At 39.9% G+C, this 21,188-nt stretch overlaps 2 protein-coding genes across 3 annotated transcripts in view; one reads left to right on the top strand and one right to left on the bottom strand.

Moving 5' to 3' along the window:
- Positions 1–21,188, bottom strand: part of rgp1 (GP1 homolog, RAB6A GEF complex partner 1) — a 242,800-nt gene that overhangs the window by 174,339 nt on the left and 47,273 nt on the right. The gene's annotated exons all lie outside the window — the stretch shown is intronic.
- On the top strand, positions 1,465–20,568 carry f13a1b (coagulation factor XIII, A1 polypeptide b). Of its 2 annotated transcripts, XM_079371059.1 has the most exons (17): positions 1,465–1,693; positions 3,568–3,756; positions 4,009–4,257; positions 4,376–4,494; positions 4,573–4,680; positions 5,181–5,355; positions 5,625–5,763; positions 6,027–6,130; positions 6,580–6,668; positions 6,759–6,912; positions 7,163–7,438; positions 8,268–8,428; positions 8,605–8,741; positions 17,919–18,058; positions 18,192–18,300; positions 18,388–18,471; positions 19,976–20,568. In XM_079371059.1, exons 1-17 carry the CDS (start codon positions 1,507–1,509, stop codon positions 20,046–20,048), a joined length of 2,493 nt encoding a protein of 830 aa, XP_079227185.1. In that variant the 5' UTR covers positions 1,465–1,506; the 3' UTR covers positions 20,049–20,568. The 2 variants fall into 2 exon arrangements, with proteins under 2 accessions (XP_079227185.1, XP_079227186.1); XM_079371060.1 differs by lacking the exons at positions 17,919–18,058; positions 18,192–18,300; positions 18,388–18,471; positions 19,976–20,568 and adding an exon at positions 9,636–10,119.

Genomic DNA, 21,188 nt, shown 5'->3' with positions numbered 1-21,188 from the left:
TTCACACCTGTGACCGAGTTTACACCACCTGCATGGGGTGCATTCATTTTGATGTTTTCCCCTTTACAACATTTTTAAGATGTTTAATTTATCGGTTCATCATAAATTGAAACTTTCAATTATTAGGAGTACAGCACATAAGAGCTGCACTGTTTCATCATCAATTATTTATCTTCTCAACGATTGATGTCAGAGAGTAAAGTTGTTGTTTTTTTCAAGTTTAATTTTTCTTCAGATATTTTAAACCTAAAATCAAATGAATCCATAAAGAGACCAAAACAATAAAAAAAATGTTTATTAAATCTTAACACTTTGTCCATAACCAGTAAAAACAAAGGGAGGATGTGGAGCTCAGGTCTCATGCAGACTGAAGAGGTTTGCATAAGATCTCAATCATAACGTTTGCTACTGCTGGTGATTTGACTTTTTACTGTAAATATTCTCATCAGAACTCCTCCTCAGTTGTCTCATTGTTAAAGAAATATCATCAATATTTCGGTTTGAATGCATTTAATTTGAGTTTGGAGTCTGAAGCTTGAAGTTTATTTCTGACATGTAAAATAAAAATGAATTAAAAAAGAGAGCAGCAAAGAAAACTTAAAAAAAAAAAAGGAGGGGAAAAGTTATCTTTCCAACAATGTGTGAGTGTGTGTGTGTGTGTGTGTGTGTGTGTGTGTGTGTGTGTGTGTGTGTGTGTGTGTGTGTGTGTGTGTGTGTGTGTGTGTGTGTGTGTGTGTGTGTGTGTGTGTGTGTGTGTGTGTGTGTGTGTGTGTGTGTGTGTGTGTGTGTGTGTGTGTGTGTGTGTGTGTGTGTGTGTGTGTGTTTCTCTCTCTCTGTGACCACAACAACAACTACACTATTTGTGATTTGAAAATAGATCACCAAACTCTTAAAGTATCTTTCTTTAGCAGCGACTTACAGGAAGAGGAGTGACTGTAAACTACACACACACACACACACACACACACACACACACACACACACACACACACACACACACACACACACACACACACACACACAAACCACTTCCATGTGTGTTTCAACACTAACCAGCCACTTATTATTTTATCTTGCTTATCTTTAACGGCTTTTCCAATTCAAACATCTTTTCTTCCTTAAGACAAGAGACAAGGACTCGCAATCACGCGCACACACACACACACACACACACACACACACACACACACACACACACACACACACACACACACACATGCAGGGGTGTCTCAGTTTTTTAACACATGTCCAGCAGATGAGTTAAGAGTTTAGAAAAAGCTCTCCCACCGTGCAGGATCTAACACGAGCATGATGGGAATCCAGCTGTCAGTAATTGTAACATACAGTTAATAAGTGTGACGTTCGCTGTAAAAAATTCTGAGTTCAAGTCATTATGAACAAAACAAACAACAACCAAATATTCATAGATATTGACTGGTATTTGTTTTCCATCAACTCTCCCCTTACAGCCTCGTGTCGGATCATTTGTCCTGAACGATCACCACCATGTCCAGCGAAGGAGCCACTGTGGCCCCCTCCTCTGCCCCCCCTCCTCCCTCCGGACCCCCTCCCAAAGTGACGAACCGCGGACGCTCTAAAGAGCCCATCGACAGCTCCAACTTTGAATCAACCAACATTCCCGAATTTGAGCCGTTTGGTTTACCAGGACCGAGAGGATTTCCCCCTCTGACTGGTGAGCACACAGTAAAAACAAATACACACAACAGAGTTTAATGTTGTATGATTCATGGAAAATGTACTCTACTTATTTCAAGTCATTTTAATGATTTGCTTACTTTCCCATCATCCATTTCTGTTATACCCCTTCTGTCCAGTTGGTGGCAGTAATGCACTTGTTTATACACAACATCACTGTTTCCTTAATATTTGATGACATACGTATGAGAGGCTCATTTCATAACTTCACTCAGTATATTTTACATATTGGTCCTTTAAAGCTCCAACCGCTTTGTTGTTTGGAAACGATTTTACCACAAAGAGTTGTCAGTTTCCTGTTATTATACAAACTTCTTTAAGCACATTGAAAATAGTTAATTTTCACTCTTAATGTGAAATTTATATCATTTATAAATTTATATCATTTATATCAATTTATATCATTTATATCCTTTCTGCTGACGCTTTAGTGTCTCAAACTGCTGAACCAGCTCTACATTAACAAAAGCAAAAGAATGATCTTAAAACTTTTTTGATGGAGCGATGGAAGTAGAAACAACCAGAAATACTTTACAGTGTAACCAGAGAGAAATATATTTTAATTGTAGAAGATTAACTGTACCCTTCTCCTGTTAGATCAGCTCTTAAATAATCATTTCTTTAAAAAAAAGCTGAATTGAAAGATAGAAAACCGACATGTCAGTGTGTCTTGAAGATATATTTTCACAGTGATGACACAGCTTCCAGGAGTTTTTTAATTTGACACATTAATGACGTCCAATCAGGATAAACTCTCCCCACTTCCTGCTGTTTCTTGATACGCTCTGTTCGGTATTGTTGCCAAAGTGCTGCACAGTAGAAGATATCCACATTTAACAGGAATTTAAACGTGGTCACTGGAATTTTTATGGTTCATCAGAGGACGACATTGAGATGACAGCACACACACACACACACACATACACACACACACACACACACACACACACACACACACACACACACACACACAAAGGCTGTTGGGACATTTAGCTGACTCATCCAGAGAGATTACTTATCTTCACTTCTGGATTATTCCCCAATTTTATTTAATCTATATTGAATTTACTTTTGAATTAAAGGTCTCAATATACAACTTTGATGTAAAATTAGGATTTGTCAATAAGTCATTTTTGGAAGTGTTTGTTTATGCTTGAAAGTAAAAAAAAAAAAAAAAAAAAAGGAGAGAGAGAAAAAAAGGGACTTCGTCTAACAAGAAGAAATGTTTTACAAATTCAGTTTTATTAAATGAGATTTTGCTCGTCAAAGAGCTTTTTTCATGGATCAGATTGTTTATTTTTAATTGTGTTTGCTGTTGTAATGTTCACTTATACAACAAGGGACGAAATGCACCCACTGTCACTTGTTCTAATAAAGGTCTAAAATCCCTTTTTATATTTCCAGAGGAGTTCTAATTTCTTTATGCAGTCTACAAACTTGGATATATATTTTTAGGATTTGACACAAAAAAATGTAAATAAGAATGTTTTTTATTATTTTGAAAACTTTTAAAATTTCAAAAGAAGAAAAGATAAAGACTCGTGTAGAACACTGAAAGGATGCAATTCAGCCTCTAGTGGCCAACGTGAGTATACACACAATAATTCGTTTTGAACAATCAATCTTATCTTTAAAAAATGTCTTATTTGAACTCCTGTTTTAGAACATGGAAAGTGTGAAAAGATGAATTGAATTGATTTATGTGGAAAAACTAAACTGAAAATAAATCGCATTTTATTTGACCGCTTTCCTGTCTTGTTTCTGTAACTTTTTCTACACCTTACGTTAAATAATTAATACTGTAGCTCTCACTCTCTCTCCATTTTTTTTTTTTTTTTTACTTTTATTCAGAATTTCTTGATATCTTGGAAGTGGACATGATAAAGAAGCCGGAGGAGAGCAACAAAACACAACACCACACCCACTTATTCTACTCCAATGATCTCATTGTGCGTCGAGGACAGGAGTTCCAGCTGAACATCACCTTCAACCGTCCCTACAATCCTGCGAAGGACAAGTTCGCTGTGGAGTTCACTATCGGTGAGTTAAGCAATCTGCAGTCTTAATAAGCTCTAAAGTGAGATTTTACATCCTCATGTTGTGGGTTCTTCTAATTCTGGATCAAATCATCTGCCCATTGTAAGCTTCGGCGCTTACAGAGGCACTAAAAGAATTCACTTGTCACATATATGAAAGGCAATTGTTGCCAAAACTTGATACATGATAATCACTTATACATGGTGCCAAATGTCCTCATTTTCATAAATCTGTCCGTCCTCTTCGTTCACTCAGGAGCGAGTCCTCATTACAGCAAGGGCACCTACATTCCAGTCTTCCCCAACAAGGAGCGTCTGACCTCCTGGGAAAGTCGCATAATAAACACCTCTGGCGACACGGTCACCATTGGCGTGATCCCTGCGGCTACCTGCATTGTGGGAAAGTACCAACTGTATGTGGCCGTGATGACCCCCTTTGGCATCCGTAGGACTCGACGAGATGACAGCCGAAACCTCTACATCCTCTTCAATCCATGGGTGGCAGGTCTGTTTAGGATTCTCAACCCGAGAAGCCCTCTTTGTTTGTTTGTTTGTCTTTTGGACTCTTGACTGCGTTGTGTTTTCATTGTTATCGTCTGGTGACGTGTTCATTCTTTCCTCAGAGGATGCTGTGTTTCTGGACGATGAGACAGAGAGGCAGGAGTGTGTGATGAACGAGATGGGGATCATCTATCACGGTGCATACGACGACATCGCAGAGAGAACCTGGAACTATGGGCAGGTAGGAGAAAACGATGATCAAAAACTGCGAAATCTTCCAGACAATATTGATTTTTACGACATCTTTGTTTTCCCCTAGTTTAACTACGGAGTCCTGGATGCCTGTCTGTACATCATGGACCGCTCTGAGATGCCCATCACCAACAGAGCGGACCCCATCAAGGTGGCCAGAAAGGCCTCTGCTATGGTGAGCATCTTCTATGCATATTTCTCTAAATCCCATGAAACCTGTTTACAGATAAATCATATTTGCAATTAAGTTGTGCATCAATACAAACAGAGCGTAACTGCACAGTGAAAAACACAACATGACAGAAAGTTATTTATGTTTCATGGTTGTTGATTCTGGCTGTGCAGTTGGTCAGTGGTTGGTGCAGTCGCCACACAGCATGACAGTTCCTGGTTTCGAATCCCTGGCCAGACACACAGGCCTTTCTGTGTGGAGTTTGCATTTTCCTTCGGTGCATGCGTAAGGTTCCCTCCGGCTTTCCACCCACAGTCGAAAGACACAGGCCCTTTAGGTTGGTGATTGGTGATTCTATATTGCCCGTAAGTGTGAATATGAGCGTGGCTGTCTCCTGGATAAACAGGTTAAAAATAGGGAGAATACAATAAAAAATGTGGCACTTCTAAAATTTGAATACATGAATATACACTTTATGAGAAAATCTAAAATGTGCTCCTCAGCTGAACTCTCGTGATGACGATGGCGTGCTGGTGGGGAACTGGACCGGTGACTACACCTATGGAGTGGCGCCCACTTCCTGGACTGGCAGCACAGACATCCTGATCAACTACCTGAAAAGCAAGATGCCCGTCTGCTACGCTCAGTGCTGGGTCTACGCTGCCGTCTTCAACACCTGTGAGACCTCTGCTGGATTAAAAAACGTTCCTTGTTACCAAATCGCTTTGAAGTCATTAAAGAGAAAAATTAAATGCACATAAAATGGTGACCAACCGTGGAGTCCTAATTAACTTACGCTGGGCGAGTCACCTTCGAACATTTGAAATAGCAATGTGGGACAACAATAAATAACCAGCTCTTGAGATTTCTTGGCTTTAGGAGATAAGTCCAGGTCAGTTGATCTGTTTTACTGAGCTCTTTATTTCTGTCATTTCTTGTCCATCTAGTCCTGCGCTGCCTGGGCATCCCATCGAGGGTCGTCACTAACTACTTCTCTGCTCATGACAACGATGGGAACCTGAAAACTGACATCATCCTGGAGGAGAGCGGCAGAATCGACCGCGACCGCACCAGAGACTCCATCTGGTACCACGCCTTCTTCGTAGCTATTTACCGTATTTTCATGACAGCCATCTTTCTCTGATGTCTCCCTCAGGTCGGGAAGCTAGGACTTGATCGCAAGGTTTAATGACCCCTTGTTGTGTTTTTTAGAGTGAGGATCATGTGGAACAAATTCAACATGCGTTTACTTCAGTACTTGTCATATCAGCCGTCCAGGCTGTTTATTTAATCATAAAGCAACCCTGCAAAACTAGCATGTTTGAATGAAAGTCATCTCGTCATGTCAGGAACTATCACTGCTGGAATGAGTGCTTCATGTCCAGACCAGATCTCCCAACCGGCTTCGGAGGCTGGCAGGTTGTGGATGCGACGCCACAGGAGACTAGCGATGGTAAAATACTGAAAGTCTACTTGTTGATACTGCAGATTAGCATTCTGAGCCCTTGACTAATGACACATGACGCTGATATGATTTAAATTTTCTGGGGGCAGGAAAACGAAAGCGGAAGCAGGCAAACAAGCTAGCTGCCCTGATAGCGACTGAGGTGCTATATGAGTGCTGTGCTAACTAGCGGAATAAATAAATAAAGTAGGAACTTGATAAAGGTGGGACCTATGGGGGGAAATGAAAGCAAACAGTAAATACCCCCCCAGACATCAACATTATTTTGTGTTTTCAAGGACACAACAAGCTAAAGCACATTTAGCCTGAAATTATGACCTTCATCATTATTGACCAGATAGAAGCAGACATGATATTCGAAGCAAGGTACATTAAATGAACAAACTTCATTTAATTTTCCTTTTCAACTTGAATCTTCCTCTCCATGATCCTGACAGGGATGTACAGGTGTGGTCCTGCATCAGTCTGGGCCATCAAACATGGACACACCTGCTACCCATTTGATGCCGCCTTTGTGTTTGCTGAGGTGAGTCCGTAAACTACAGCTTTCGTACGAACAGTATTCAGGTTCACTCCAGGATTATAGAGTGTTTTCATGATCCTTTTCTCCCCACAGGTCAACAGCGACGTGGTGTTTTATTCCCGCGACAGAGAAGGAACTATGGAGCCGGTCAAAGTGAACCGGACCCACGTAGGCCGCTTGGTGTTGACTAAAGCTCCAGGAAGCATGACCCGCCGTGACATCACAGATCAGTACAAGTTTCCTGAAGGTCAGAGACTTGTGCAAGACAAAAAGCATGTGTTTTAAAATCAGACAGACACTGTGAGGTTTTATTTCATTAAAAACTGTGTGAATGAAAGTTTGAGAATATTATCCATCACAACTAAAACATCGAAGAATACAAATGCAAACCTGCTGATATGATTACATTTGTCATGGATGCAAAGAAAAAGATTTTATCTGATGAACAAGTTAGCTTTAGGGTTTAACGAATGTAAACGTTTGAACATAAATGTCAGGCAGCACAGAGGAGCGGACCGTCCTGGAGAAAGCCGAGGAATATGGCTGTAAACGGGAGAAGTCTGATCCTCCTCCAGCTGACGTGGACCTGGTCCTGCCCACTCTGGAGGTCAACATTGGCGACGACTTTGAGCTGAACCTGGAGTTCATAAATAACAGCGACCAGCGCCGCATCGTGCAAACCTACATCAGTGGGAACGTGGTGTTTTACACCGGAGTCACCGCCGCTGAATTCCTGTTCAGTAATCACACAGTGACCATTGAACCCAATCAAAGTGAGTTTGAATTCTAACCATTTATTTCTAGCTTTGCCTTTTTGCCAGCCTGGTCTTTGGCCCTTCACTTAAAGAATTACACTCTCGGAGCCTTTCAAGCATCATTTTAGCTGCATGGTCAAGTCAACAAGGATGAAAATAAAACGACCTCAAAACCTGACATGGTTTTGGATGACAGAAAATAAATCTATTTCTAATCATAAGTGTAACTTTAAATATTTAGAGTTGTATACATACAGTAACTAAGTGACATGTAGTACTACTCACAATTTTTATTTTTGATATTCAAATATAACATTTAGGATATCTGAAAAAAAAGGAAAAAAACATTTCAGTGTGGATATCTGAAACACAAATTTAATTTCCATCCATCACGTCTTACAAGCCCCCCGAACTAATGTTCACCCACGTCCCACCGTGTTCCTTTTATAGACACATGAACACCGTTAACTATTTATTTTTATTTATTTGTTTGTTTGTTAGGGACAGTGTATATTAATAGAGCACTAGGGGAAGGTGTGCAGTAACAAAAACAACAGGTGAGAGATACTGTAAGGACAATTTGGTCATGTGACCCAGCTGCCATTTTTTTCGAACTTGGAAGTGAAATGGGATGCTTTTTCATTCAGTCATCACAAACAACTACATCCTAAAGAACATGTATCCCCCGCCAAAAATCATTTAACATAATGACAACTACGATTATTTACCACAAAATGGCGTTCATCCAGATTCAGTTCTGAAACATTACAGATCATTTCAGTGTCAGTAAATAATGGATGTCAAAGTGAATGCAGACCGAGCAGTGTTTTATACCTGTGTCGTCCAGGTGTGAAGGAGCTGGTGGTGGTGGAGTCAAAGCACTACATGAAGCACCTGGTGGAGCAGGCCAACCTCAACTTCATCGCTACAGGGAAGGTCAAAGAGACGGGGCAGATCGTCAGCACCATGAAAGTCGTCCCTCTGCGCAACCCCAAACTCATCATCAAGGTCGGATATCACGCTTTAGATTCAAAATAGAATCAGTCAATCTCATTTGTCCATAAAAGCCAGAGGCAAAGCTTTTTTTCTAATTAGACTAACTTCATCTAAACTAATAGTCATGCTTGTGTGTGTGTGTGTGTGTGTGTGTGTGTGTGTGTGTGTGTGTTCTTTGTGTAATTCAGGTGTCTGAGCGGGGAAGAGTGAGCGAAGAGATGACTGCAACTGTGGAGTTTACAAACCCCTTCAGCTTCAACCTGGAGAACGTCTACGTTCGTATGGAAGGACCCGGGCTCATGCTGCCCAAGCTGAAGTATTACAGGTGAGTTCAGCACAGGTTGATGTGTGCGTGTGTACAAATGGAAGTCAAGTTTGTCCTGTCTGAGAAGAGTAAAATGTGTCTATTCCTTTAGTGATATATTTCAGACAGAAACAGGAAACCTGGATACACTGAGTCTGACACATTGATGACCTTTTTTCCTTTGTATTGATGCTCTGTGTGATTAGAGGTTTCCACAGACAGGTTTCAACAAAAACTGATTTGTTACATCTATGCATAAACCGGTTGCGCATCAATCACAGGATACACATGACACCATCACCCCCAGGTCGTTTTCCTAACGTTTGTGGTGTTCACAGCTCACCACAAACAGTTCAGCAGTTTCTGGCATGTATGAAAAAGCTATAAATCTAAGATCAATCACTACTTACTACACTAAAAAAAACAAAGAAAAAAACATGTTTTACATGCCTTGAAGCCCAAAACTATCATGAAGCTAGTAGATGTTTTCTTAATTTTTAGTTGAGAATTGTGTTCACGGTATGTGAGATGAGGTGACCAGATCTTGGCTTGCAGAGGTGATGGGTCAGCGAGTTGAATCCATTTTCTAGGAAAGTGAAAGAACGTACACTCAGCATGTGACTTATGAAACATGACTTTTTGTTGTACAAAATTCAAGCTTGTGCTTTTTGTTCTCAATAATCCATGCGCATGTGATCGCAGGTAGAAAAAGTCTGTAACAGTTCAAAGTAACTGCAAATCCAGGATTTGTTGCTAATCGTTGCCTTCTCTGTGCAGAATGATTCATGGAAAGTTATATTTGGCACTGAACTGTTAAATATTTAGACTTATTGATTCTTTATTTCTTACATATATTATCAACAATCATACTAGCCCCTCTTGCGTCTAACTCTATCCCCTCCTGCTGGTTTTCAGTCTGATCCCAGCAGGCTCCTCCTTGATCTGGGTGGAGTATTTCACCCCGCAGAGGGCCGGCAGCAGCAGGGTGATCGCAACTCTGGATTGTCCCAGTCTCACACAGGTCCACGGCACGGCGTCTGTCACCATCGAGCCCTGAGGATCAACAACTTAATCACACTTACACGTCCATAACGTTCAATTATTACAAAACTGTTTTCAACTGAAGCCACATCAGCGTGTTGTTATGCCAGCAGCAGTGATAGTTTTACTCACAAATGAGAGAGAGACAAACTCATAAAGCCAAAAAGAAAAAGTGCAATTTGTTAATGTAAATTTAATCCTGCTCAACACATCTCTGAAAATACACCCTCATTCACTCCTCAAATGGAAAAACATTAAATAGTTTCACTTTTCGAGCAGTACACTGAGATTTCTCACACTAATAGATCATTGGTCATAAATTTGCAGAGCCCCTAATAATTCATCCAGCTATTATATTGCTGCACATAATCCGACTATTGTGTACATTTAACACAATTATAATTCTGACTCAAGAACATAAGAGAGTGAATAGTAGATGCAATAAATGTAGGGTGGTTTAGCACACAGCCGAGGTTAAAGATGTATTCATTCATGTCTGGCCACTAGGGGGCACCGGACAAGATGACAAATAGGCTTACAAATGAGCGTTGCCCCCCTCACAAGTCTGACAGACACAGGACAACAACACTTAGTTTTTCTTGTAGCTTGATATTTGACTCTTTCTTATTTGGAAACGAACTTAACTTTGATTATCTTTGCCAGCACACTGCTTCCTTGCCTTCACCTTCCCTCCGTCATTGTTTGCACCAAGTTCAGCCATTTCTATGACTGATAATCTTTCAGATACCTAATTCAAAGTTAATACATTTCTTATATCTTTAAAGCATTTCATGCTGATAAAAGTATTTTCTTCAGTTCGGAAAGTCGATTGGTTCTTCTTAAATTCTATCCCGCCGTTGTGCCTCAACCCACAGCAGAGTGGGCGGGACCACTTCTCTTCCCTGATGTGGCGGGAGGGCTTGGACAGGAAATGATTTACATTATTAAAAAAAAAACAACAACAACAGTATGAAACATGTTTAAGCCTCTGCACAAAAACTAAACAAACTGCAGGAAGCACCATTCCCGTCAGTAAACACAGAGCTGAGAACAACAATCTAAGAGGGAGTTTGACTTCACTCTTTGAAGGCATTACTTCTCAGTGAGTATTTAATCAGGATAAATTTGGTATCTGCTAAATTAATGTTAAAAAACTTCAATCTACATCATTTGGACATTTCTTTCTGTTGATATGAGGGAGTGTTTTTTCTTATAATTCATGTTATATACAGCACATGTGTTCATGCAGCTTTAACTTTGACATTTAGCCCAGCATGCATCATGTTTCTTCTTCAGTAACGAGCTCTTTTACATCCCTTTTTTATCCATCATTATCAAACTGCTTCTTCTCATTTCTGTACGAAACCAAGTGAAAACATCCTCTTAATAAAGACTTCCTGTAAGTGTGTGTAAGTATGTGAGTTCAGTGTTAATTCATGTAACGCAGGATTTTCAAAGGCTGGACAAGGATAATTATAACACAAATACCGGGAGTGAAACGTAGATTTAGAAGATTATTGTTGAGACACTAAACAGGAATTGAAAACGCAAACAGAGGAAATTAAATCCAAAAAGGTTTTATGGATGGATGTGATGGATGAAATGAGGTTGGGAAACAGCCACTAGAGGAGGTCGGTTCCTGGATTTTATGTGTCTGGATTTCAGTCCATAGAAAAGGAGGGAGAAGAGAGAGAACGGCACCCCTCAAGGAGTCCTGTTGTTCTGACATCTAGACCCTAGATGTCCTACTTACACTACAAATTTGGCAGCTTTCAGCCAGCACATCTATACATGTTTGATCTTCGCTGCACCATATTGACTTTTTTTTACAAACTAACAGATATAACCAAGATATTTCAGATGGCCAAAAGGATCAGTAACTGTGCTGTAAGTGCTGCTTCCAGGGTAAAACCTGTTGCCCTATAGGCTTAGAGAGCGAGTCCTGTGTTGTCGATGTGTGGAACATGAAGTAATGGTGGGTGCCAGCATGAGGTTTTAAGGTTCAGTCTGAACATTTTTAATCCACTGAAGGGGGGACTTGAGCCCAATGAGCCCTCATAGAGCTCAGATCCTTCTGTGGGGAAAAAGGCCATTTGTTGCTCCAGTGTTGAGTTTGACTCCGACCTGGGAGCAGGAAGGAGCAGTTATTTAAGTGTAGGTCAGGACCTGAGAGAAAAAAATTAAACCTGGAGCCACTAACAGAGTGAAGGGGGAGAAGTGAGGGGCGTTGGCCACAATCCACCTGATGTTTTTCACAAAGACTTCTTAATCTGTCAACAGATTTTTCTGATCCCAGCTTGTCTTATCAAGATAAAAACCCTCTTCAGGCATTTTCACAGAAAGCTTGATTGTTTTGTATCGTGCTGAAACATGACCGCTTCCCCTACAGTCTTCTTTCACATCATTCTGTTCCAAGCCTACTTTGTATGTAAACAGTCTGAAAGAGTTTGCCAAAGTTCCTTGAAGAAAAGAGATGAAGCAACTATGGCATCAACAGGTGGCATCAACAGGTGTCCTCAACGTCTTTTGAAGAGACAGGAGACTTTTGTTGTGCCTGAGACCACCGCTTCAAGTGGACAAATTGTCAAGTCCTGTATGCTCGTGTTCACACTGATAGAAAGGAACCAGACATGGCTCCCTAATTTCAAAAACCGCCCTTTAAGGGATGGCGTGCGGCGTGCCCAATCTTCCAAAGGTGCATGGTCTGATGCTCGTTTCGAAGTAGGACTTGTTGTTTCAGTTGACCCTGTTGATCCTCTGACAACAGGGTCGATTTTCGTTCGATTTTATAAAATGTCCATCGTTTCGGTCACAAACACTGTACACACTACTCTATTAAAACAACAAAATGTGCTGTAATGACATATTTGATCGTATTTTGTAATGAATCAACACACGTTTAAATTGATGTTGACGTGTAGATGAACAGACAAAGAGTGACAAAGGTTTCCTTTTTTGTATGATTTCATTATTGTGTAAACAGGCTCCAATTCTCAAGTAAAACTGGGAATGATGAAAACAATAGAAGAGAGGGAAACTATGTCAAGGTTGGGAAGCAGGAAGCAGCATTATGTAAATAAAGGATTTCTCAAGAAGCAAGTCACAGCGTTGGGTTCTTAGTTTGGTCGTGTCTTGCGTGGAAAAAGTAATCAGGATAAGGTTTCTTAGTCACAGTCAAGGTTAAAGGGATACTTCACCCATTTGCATGAAGTTTTCTTCATGTGATGCAATATGACGCTTTTTGCATCACATGAAGAAAACTTCCAGGCAAAGAAAAACATATTTTTCTCGTCTCAGGGCAAAATGAGTGTTGGATTCACGACCATTCAACACTACTACCATGTTTCTAATGATACAAAGCTTCATGCAAATGGGTGAAGTATCCCTTTAAAGAAAGAATTAACACAGAAAGGTGAGGTGGCAGCAGAGTGGGTGTTAAATACTCCTTTCTCTTCAATACTATTTTATTGTTTTATTTTTTATGTCTTCTAAAGAAGAGTTGATAGCTACTTTAAAAGACCGTGATTCATGGCTGATCTGATCATATCTGATAAGGAAGTACAAACTGAGTACCACCTTTAGCAGCTGAGAGAAACAGACAGGTGAACTGCAAAGAAGATAAAGACATCAGTGACTTCAGTTCAGGAGGGTAAATTTGTTTAAAAGTGAAAAACAAACAAGGTTTTTTTTTTTTTTTTAAAGCTGTTTTCATCGTCACTGTTTTTAAAGATCAATCTGCGCCTGCGCCAGGAAGTTAATGTTTGTGATTTGATCATTGCAGACGTGCACAAGGTCAGTACTGTTACCATGGCCACATGGCTCAGCGGTGCCAGGACTCTCTGTCAGCCTAGCCAAAAAGTATCTAGCATCATTCATTTTATTATAGTGAGGAGTAGGCAAAAGTTCTGTAACACCGCCGTCACAAAGTTCTACTATCACACTTTTAAACAGACACATTAGATTAGATTAGATGACTTTATTGTCCATTGGAAATTTGTCTTTGGCTTCTCCAAAATATAAAAAATACACAGGACAAATTAAAACACTCCAAAAAGTACAACAATACGTAATAAATAAATAAATAGTTGTGCAAACATGCGACAAAAAAGGGGCGGGGGGAGGGGGACAGCAGATGTAATAACTGTACCCTCTAAACTGGGATTACTTGTGCTGTCTTGACCTCTTTAAATGGCATTGAGAGCTCGTACAGCACGTGGCAGAAAAAATCTCCCGTAAATATTGCGGCTCGCCCTCAGGACTCTGAATCTGCGACCAGATGGTGTGTAAGGGGTGTGAGGAGTCCCCAGATATCTGTCTGGCCTTCCTCACTACCGCACTCTGAAACACATCACAGAGTTGATGTTGTGGCTTACCAACCACCTTCCCTGCAATCTTTACAACAGAGGACAACTTGTTTTTTTGCCTCACATTTAAGTTGCCATACCAAGCAGCTATATTGAACTGCAAGATGCTTTCAACAAGGCGTCTATAGGCCATCTCCAGTATGTGGGAACTTACACCAAAACTTTTCAATTTCCTGATTAAAAACAGTCGCTGGTTTTCTCTCTTAAAAACACTGAAGAGGTTTTTAACCGTGTAACGTGTCGTATAATAGTGTCCCAGTGTGTGGATTGATATTGATTTAAGACTTGGCTGAGAGGAGTGTGAGAGGCATAGCGTGAGCACACGTGCACTCGAACACAACACAGAAACCTCCTGACGTTATAAAATCTTGTTTGTGGTTTTTACTTTTCACTCAGTCTTAATAGTGTTCCTGAGAAACGTACTCTTGTTCGAGCATGAGAATTTCACTTGATTTTTCCAAGTTTGCAATGATGCATGTGACGAGCCAAGAAGTTGAGAAACCTTTCTGTCCCAAATGTCGTGTCTCTCTGACGTTTGGAACTGGGTGTCTGAGGACGCACTCACACCAGACATATCCACGTCGTGCCCAAGCACGCTTCACCTTTAAAGTCCAGTTTGTTTGACTTGTGCAAGTGCTCTGAGCCGTGCTCAAGAGAGGTACACTTCCTTGTTCTTGGGAGAGTTCACGCTCGAGCAGGCATGGGTACAAAATGTTGAGAGCCTTCATTATGGAGAAATCCTGAAGTCGTATGTCTGCACAGGTACATCTGACTATAATGGATCAATGTAAGCCCCAAAGTCTTGTTCACTCTGTTGATGTGCACAGCGACTCTTCTCTTTTTAGTCCCCCTGTCTTCTATCCTCAGCATGCTTCATGTTTACGTATAGCCATGCATGTGTTGTAAAAAAAAAAAAAAACAGGCTTATTGACATGTTTCTGAAAACTTCGTTGATTTCAGTAGCTTCTTTTCAAAGGACTCAAGGATGCTTTACATGAGGATAGAACACGAAACAACACACAGAACAACTTCATAGCTAAATCAAGAATCAAGCATCGTGTGCATGGGGAGTGCATAAAGCTGAGTTTGCGGGTGTGTTGTTAGGATTGTTTTTGAAGGTGTATATTGCTGTTTATCTCGGGGGGTGACTTTCAGAAGGTGGGGGATGCCCCTGTAAATCTACAGGTCGGTGTGGGGAGTGCAGAGCAGACCGTCGTCTAAGGACTAGACGTTCTGGGGTGGAGTTATTTTGGGGGCAAGAGCGTGCAGTGCAGGTGAGGAGAATGATTTTGAAACTGATGCAGAACTAGTACAGTCAGTAATATAACATGAGGGTGGGTTGGATGTGCTAGTATGGCTCGGTGCCTACAGACGAGCCCCCATGTCGGCTAGCTGTTACCTCCTTTGACTTAAATAGTTTGGAAATAATTCTAGAAGCTTCAATAGGGAAGTTGATCTTGTCGCTGGAGAGATACCAGGTCCCTCCCTGAGATGGAACGAGATGCTGTTCAGTGACGGACTAAAACCCCAAACAGCTCCGGTTCACTCCCTCTGTAGAAGTGTTGGAGCAGCGCCACTCTGACATCTGTGTGTGTGTGTGTGTGTGTGTGTGTGTGTGTACAGCCTTTCAGACCTATAGTGTGTGAGAAGCTGTCTCTCAAAACGGAGCTTAAAACCTGAATTTCCCTCAGCCATTAATGAATTTGATGAATCAATGTTCACTATCGACGTGCAACAGGCAGAACAGATCCACTGAAATATTTTAAATACAACAATGAATAAAAGTTGGACAGAAGACTCTTGCAACATTGTCTTCTGGCTGACATTCTGTTGCATCATGATAACAAACACACACACACACACACACACACACATACACACACACACAGGAACAAACGTTTACTCTAACAGGGTAAGTAATTGAAAACAACTTTCTTTAGTCGTTGAGGATCACTTGACAGTGTAAACTTCTCCTTTGCTTTTGCAATAAGTCATGTTGAAAATACTCCTCGAAGAAAAGTGTTCCTCTATCAGTGAGGGTCAGAAGGTCTCGGGAACAATGCGGTTCTTCTCATGCTGTTGTTGTTAATCATAGTTCACATGAACTAGAAGGGAGGAGAATCTGATCCAGTTTCCAGCCACACATGATGATGAGAATGATGATCGTTTTCATATTACATACATTTTAATGAAACAATTTTATTTCATGAAAATGCCATAAAATGTGATGACATGACATGACAGGCGAAGAGAAGATCAAGACTACACACCTTGGCAATCATTGAAGTGGAACTAGTTTGGAGACTTCAAACAAGAGAGTCTTGGTCATACTGATATTTGTTTGATGAGTTACGACGTGTATGTAAAGGTCATCTCTCAGTGGTTGTTGGTCCCTTTGCTCTGATCCTGCACATGTACCTTTTTGTGAAGGTTCTCGAGTTGATATTATGAATTCGGTCTCTACAAAAAAAGATGAATCGATTAATAGAGTTATGAAAATGCCTTCTTTTTAAATACAAATATTTTTTAATGTTTAGTCAAAGGCAAGACACATAAATCAAAGGATAAACTTATTCCACTTTTAAATGTTAGGCTCTTAAGTTTACCTTGTGTTGGGCTCCTGAAAAAAAAAAAGCCTGATTATTGTGAAATAACAAGCAATCATACCTTACACAACATAAATGATTCATGCTAAAAGAGAAATACGGTAGCACCAGATGAAAGTGAACTACGTAAGAGCAGTCAGCATCACTTTCACAACTTAAGTTATGAGCATTTCGATTTCTAAATAATATAAACATAAATCATTCTTTTGGATAAAAGGTCTCGTAATCATACAACGTCATGTTAGAGTTTCGTTTGACAATCAGCAATTCTCAATTTTCTGGAAGAAATTCTTCTAAAACACGTAAAGTTTCAAACGATTCAGAATGGCATACTTTAACCAGTATTGTGAAATTATATGCAAAAAAGATTTTTTAATTTAAAATAAAACTTCAGTCGTCCTGTGAGATTTCTGCAGAAACTAAAGAAATGTGTGAACAGTTCTGTGTGTAAGTGTAGGAGTCTCCTACACACAGACACACTGATAATATATATACAGTATATGTTAAGCTATAACTGTTTTAGGTTGTTTATTCCAGCGTATGGATTGAACAATTACAGCATGCAACTGTGCACAATATTAAATGCTTGAAACAGGTACGGCGGAGGTCTATGGTCTCTAGCAGTTATTTTGGGGGTCCAGAGCTAAAAGAGTTTAGGGTCCCTGGTCTTAATAAAGTACATCTTGGACCTGAGAGAAACAGATCTCAATCTGAAGGTGACTCTAGCTAGATGCGTCCTCTCTGAGTGGAAACGTGCTGCTTCATTACAAAATATAATGGTTATTATGTTATCAGATGAATAATGAATACCAGGGAAATCCTAATGAGACAACGGGAGTGGAGGGTGAAAGCTGTGCAGATAAGATTACATCTCTGCAGCAAAGAGGAATCACGTGCAGCAATCAGTAATTTATTGAAGCACAACAGGAGTTCAAAAGTCAACATACTCAATAAAGATAATGCCAACAGAATAAAAGCATGTCTCAACCAAAGAGCCCAACTAACTAACTTTCAGGAAGTCTTTATAAGGAGGTGTTGGCTGAAGGAAGTTCCAAGGAAAATTCATCTATTTCAAACAGTGGATGATTGTGGGAACGCACAGGGTGTCTTGAGTCACTTCTCTGGAATCAGCATCCTTTCAAGTGCGAGAGTATAAAAAGGTTTCCCATCTCACTTAGGGTTCACAGTCTTGCACACTCGGCCAACACGAGGAGAGAAGAAGAAGGATTTAAGGAGGAGGAAATCGCTGCAAAACTTAAATCCAAAATGAATACTGCAACCTTCTGCTTCATTTTCCTGGCCTGTGCTGCCTTCTGCTTCTCAACACGTAAGTATGCTAATTAAAAGGATTGCATGAATTAAAAAATGTACCTACAATGTTTTTGCTCTCGACTTCACATATCTTAAAACCGAAGCTGTTTCATATGTTATTTTACATTGTCCCCTTTTTTTTTTTGCAGCTATGCTTGAATGCCGGTGCTTACGTTTGAACCAGAACGTAAACATGCGTCTCATTGCTGATATCATTGATCTTGAGCCTAGTCCCTACTGCAATAAAAAAGAAATCATGTAAGTTAAAATACTTGTTTTTTTAAATGTACATATATTGATCTTTCAGTTTGAGTACTTTATAATTGCCTTTTTTTTTTCTCCCAGTGTCTTGCTGAAAGACGGTGGCTCACGGTGTCTCGACCCCGAATCAAATTTCACCAAAACAAGACTACGGATATTCAGAGAATTGTAAGTCCAAATGAAAAAGCTGCTTTTACATTTTACTTTCGACAGAGCAAGAACTTACTTAAAGTGCAAGCAAAGGGACAAGTCAATCAATCTTTATTTGTTTAGCAACAATTCATAAGAAGTGTTTGACTTGACTTATTGCTATATTACAAAGACCCAGCTTAATCCATCATGAGCACTTTAGCAACATGTAAGCAAAAGTTGCAGTGGAAAGAAAAGACTTCCTTACAGACAGAAGTCCAGGATCATGAGCAAACAGCCATCTACCCAAACTGCACCGGGTTTGAAAATAGGATAGGGGGAGATGGTTGTGTCTGAAAAGCAATGATGCAGACATCAAACCCTCACTGCAGTTTGTTTGCATAGAAAAGTCCTGCAGCTGCAAAAGTAAGAAAGGTTTCTAAAGAGAGAGGCTGAACCAACACACTCCTCAATCAAACATTTCATACATGTCTCAAAGTACAGATCAGTGCCTCTTTAAGGGCTTCAAAGATAAATCTAAAGGTTCACAATAAGTAAATGCGCAATAAGTGTGGCTGCTCGTCCTTACCTCCCCGAGGTTCAGGTTGCACCTTTAAGAGAGGCTCAAGCCTTTGTGGTGTGAGTGGCTTTTCCAGAGAGAATTTGCCTCCTCAAGTGGACAACTAACCTCTAATAAACTTTTTCTAAGGTTTCTCAAAAAGGGCACAGGAAAAAAGGGAATATTAGGAATCAGAATCAGAACCTTTTTAAAACCAAACTGTCTCCGTCCACAACCTTGAAAAAACGTGAACGATGCAGCTGCATCAACATCGAAGTTTACAGAAGTGTTTAAACACACACACACACACACACACACACACACACACACACACACACACAAACACAAACACACAACACACACACCCTGACCTCACAGCTGCGACGGCGCCATGCAGCGAGACAGAGTGATAAAATTGTCTCTTTTAAACTCCATCTAGCACGTGCACAAGCCTTATCAAATTACAGGATTATATAACAGATGCGTGCATGAAAGATGGTGTATGTAAAAGCAACAAAAAGCAGGTGTGATAATATGATAAAAGGGTTAAATGATAAATGGATTAAATGGGAATAAAAGACACAAAAATATAGTGAAAACAAATTCAACATTTGCAGAACTCTTTCTGATCCTTCAACAGGACTTAAAGATTAATTCCCATGGTTACGAGACTCTTTTTCAAGGGTTAAGACAGTCAGCAGCAAGAACATGAAGTTACACAGACAAAGGGACACAAAGGACTTAGAATGAACTCTAACATGTCATTGAAAAAGTAATGCCAGGTATAATCAATGTTCTGAAATGTATCCAATCAATGAACTTTATTTAAAAAACTTTAAGAATTTAAGAAAGAAGCATGGCGTGAGGAGAAGTTAGAAATGGTTGTAGCTTCATTTAAAGGGCCCAAAGGGAAATACGTTTTAGAAATCACTTTCTCTAAAGGCTTGATATAAAAATGCTGAACTCATTGTGTTTTCTTCACAGTTTACAACTTCGTAAGATCAACGCTGGCAAAAATGGAACCGTTGTGACGTCCCAAAATGTCCTCATAAACTGACTGAAGCGAGGGTTATCTGTTAATAAGAAGAAACATCTGCACGACTTCCAAAGCACATGTCAGTAAAGCATCTGTCAACAAACACGGAAGAATTCCATTTTTAAATACTTCTTATTATAAGCGAACTGGCAGCTACAAATGACGACTCAAACACGGAGTCGATGTTTAAAGGTCAGGGGTTTTAGGGTTTTTTTTCCATAGTGACACATTTTGAATTCAAAAAACCTTGTAGCATATTTCATTGGAATTGTGTCTGAAATCTTTGGGCCGAATCGTGGTGATGTGAATGGAGCGGAGTGTAGATAACGACGTGATGGCCAGTGATGGAATTTAATGTGATTTTTTTTCCTTTTTTTTTTAAAGCATCATTATAACAAACACACCTGTACTAACTTGCACATAAGCCTAACTGTATTTTTTGCCTTGTTGGTTCTGTTTTATTTTAATAATGACTGTAAAAGTGACGTTGTCGATGAGTAGATGCAATATTGTAACAATAAATGTGACATCATAAAAAAATTATCATGCGTCTTTACAAGTTCATTATCCAGCAGCTACACCCTCGAGGAATCTGCTCTGTGACTGGGATTTTGCACGTTTTTCACTAACACTATCAGCATGTTCATTATCTCAGTGTATGCATGCTCTTAATCCTGGTTTAGTGGCAAACAAAGATGTTTCCAAAGAATCTGCAAAGTCACGGTGTAAAATATAGGCATTATTTGTGGCTTTGAGGTTTCGCGTGATGACTCATATTTATGACCCAGATGTCTGCTCAAAACACATGCTCACATCATGAGGAAGCGATATTTCTCAAGTCAAGACTGAAAGTGGTTTGTCAGGGAAAAATATGATCTTTGCCACTTATTACATGAACATGTCACATGCTGGTCAAAAATAAATAAAAAATTGGACCCCCAACAAATTCTGAGAGGTAAAGACTTTTTTTTTAAATTCCATATTTAAAAAAAATAAAATGTATATCATCAAGTGAATGTGCTTTTAGGGTTTCTTCACAAATCATTCTTCTTGTCAAAAACAGACCTCTACCTTCTTTGATTCAAACAAATGGATGCTCTAATTGTCTTCACATGATACCGCTGGGCCGTTTTACTTTTAATTTTTCTGTATTGATGAATA

This window comes from Symphodus melops (genome assembly GCF_947650265.1).
Source record: "Symphodus melops genome assembly, chromosome: 20".
NCBI classification, from domain to species: Eukaryota; Metazoa; Chordata; class Actinopteri; order Labriformes; family Labridae; genus Symphodus; species Symphodus melops.
The sequence above is the reverse complement of the archived record's forward strand: the minus strand, read 5'-3'. Positions and strand labels throughout refer to the sequence as shown.

What these genes read in the sequence shown, in the direction of transcription:
- f13a1b (XM_079371059.1), top strand. Translation starts at nt 1,507, where the DNA reads ATGTCCAGCGAAGGAGCCACTGTGGCCCCCTCCTCTGCCCCCCCTCCT. An exon ending in GCCACAGGAGACTAGCGATG is followed by an intron (nt 6,131 to 6,579) that starts GTAAAATACTGA and finishes TGATCCTGACAG; the next exon opens with GGATGTACAGGTGTGGTCCT. An exon ending in CCGCCTTTGTGTTTGCTGAG is followed by an intron (nt 6,669 to 6,758) that starts GTGAGTCCGTAA and finishes TTCTCCCCACAG; the next exon opens with GTCAACAGCGACGTGGTGTT.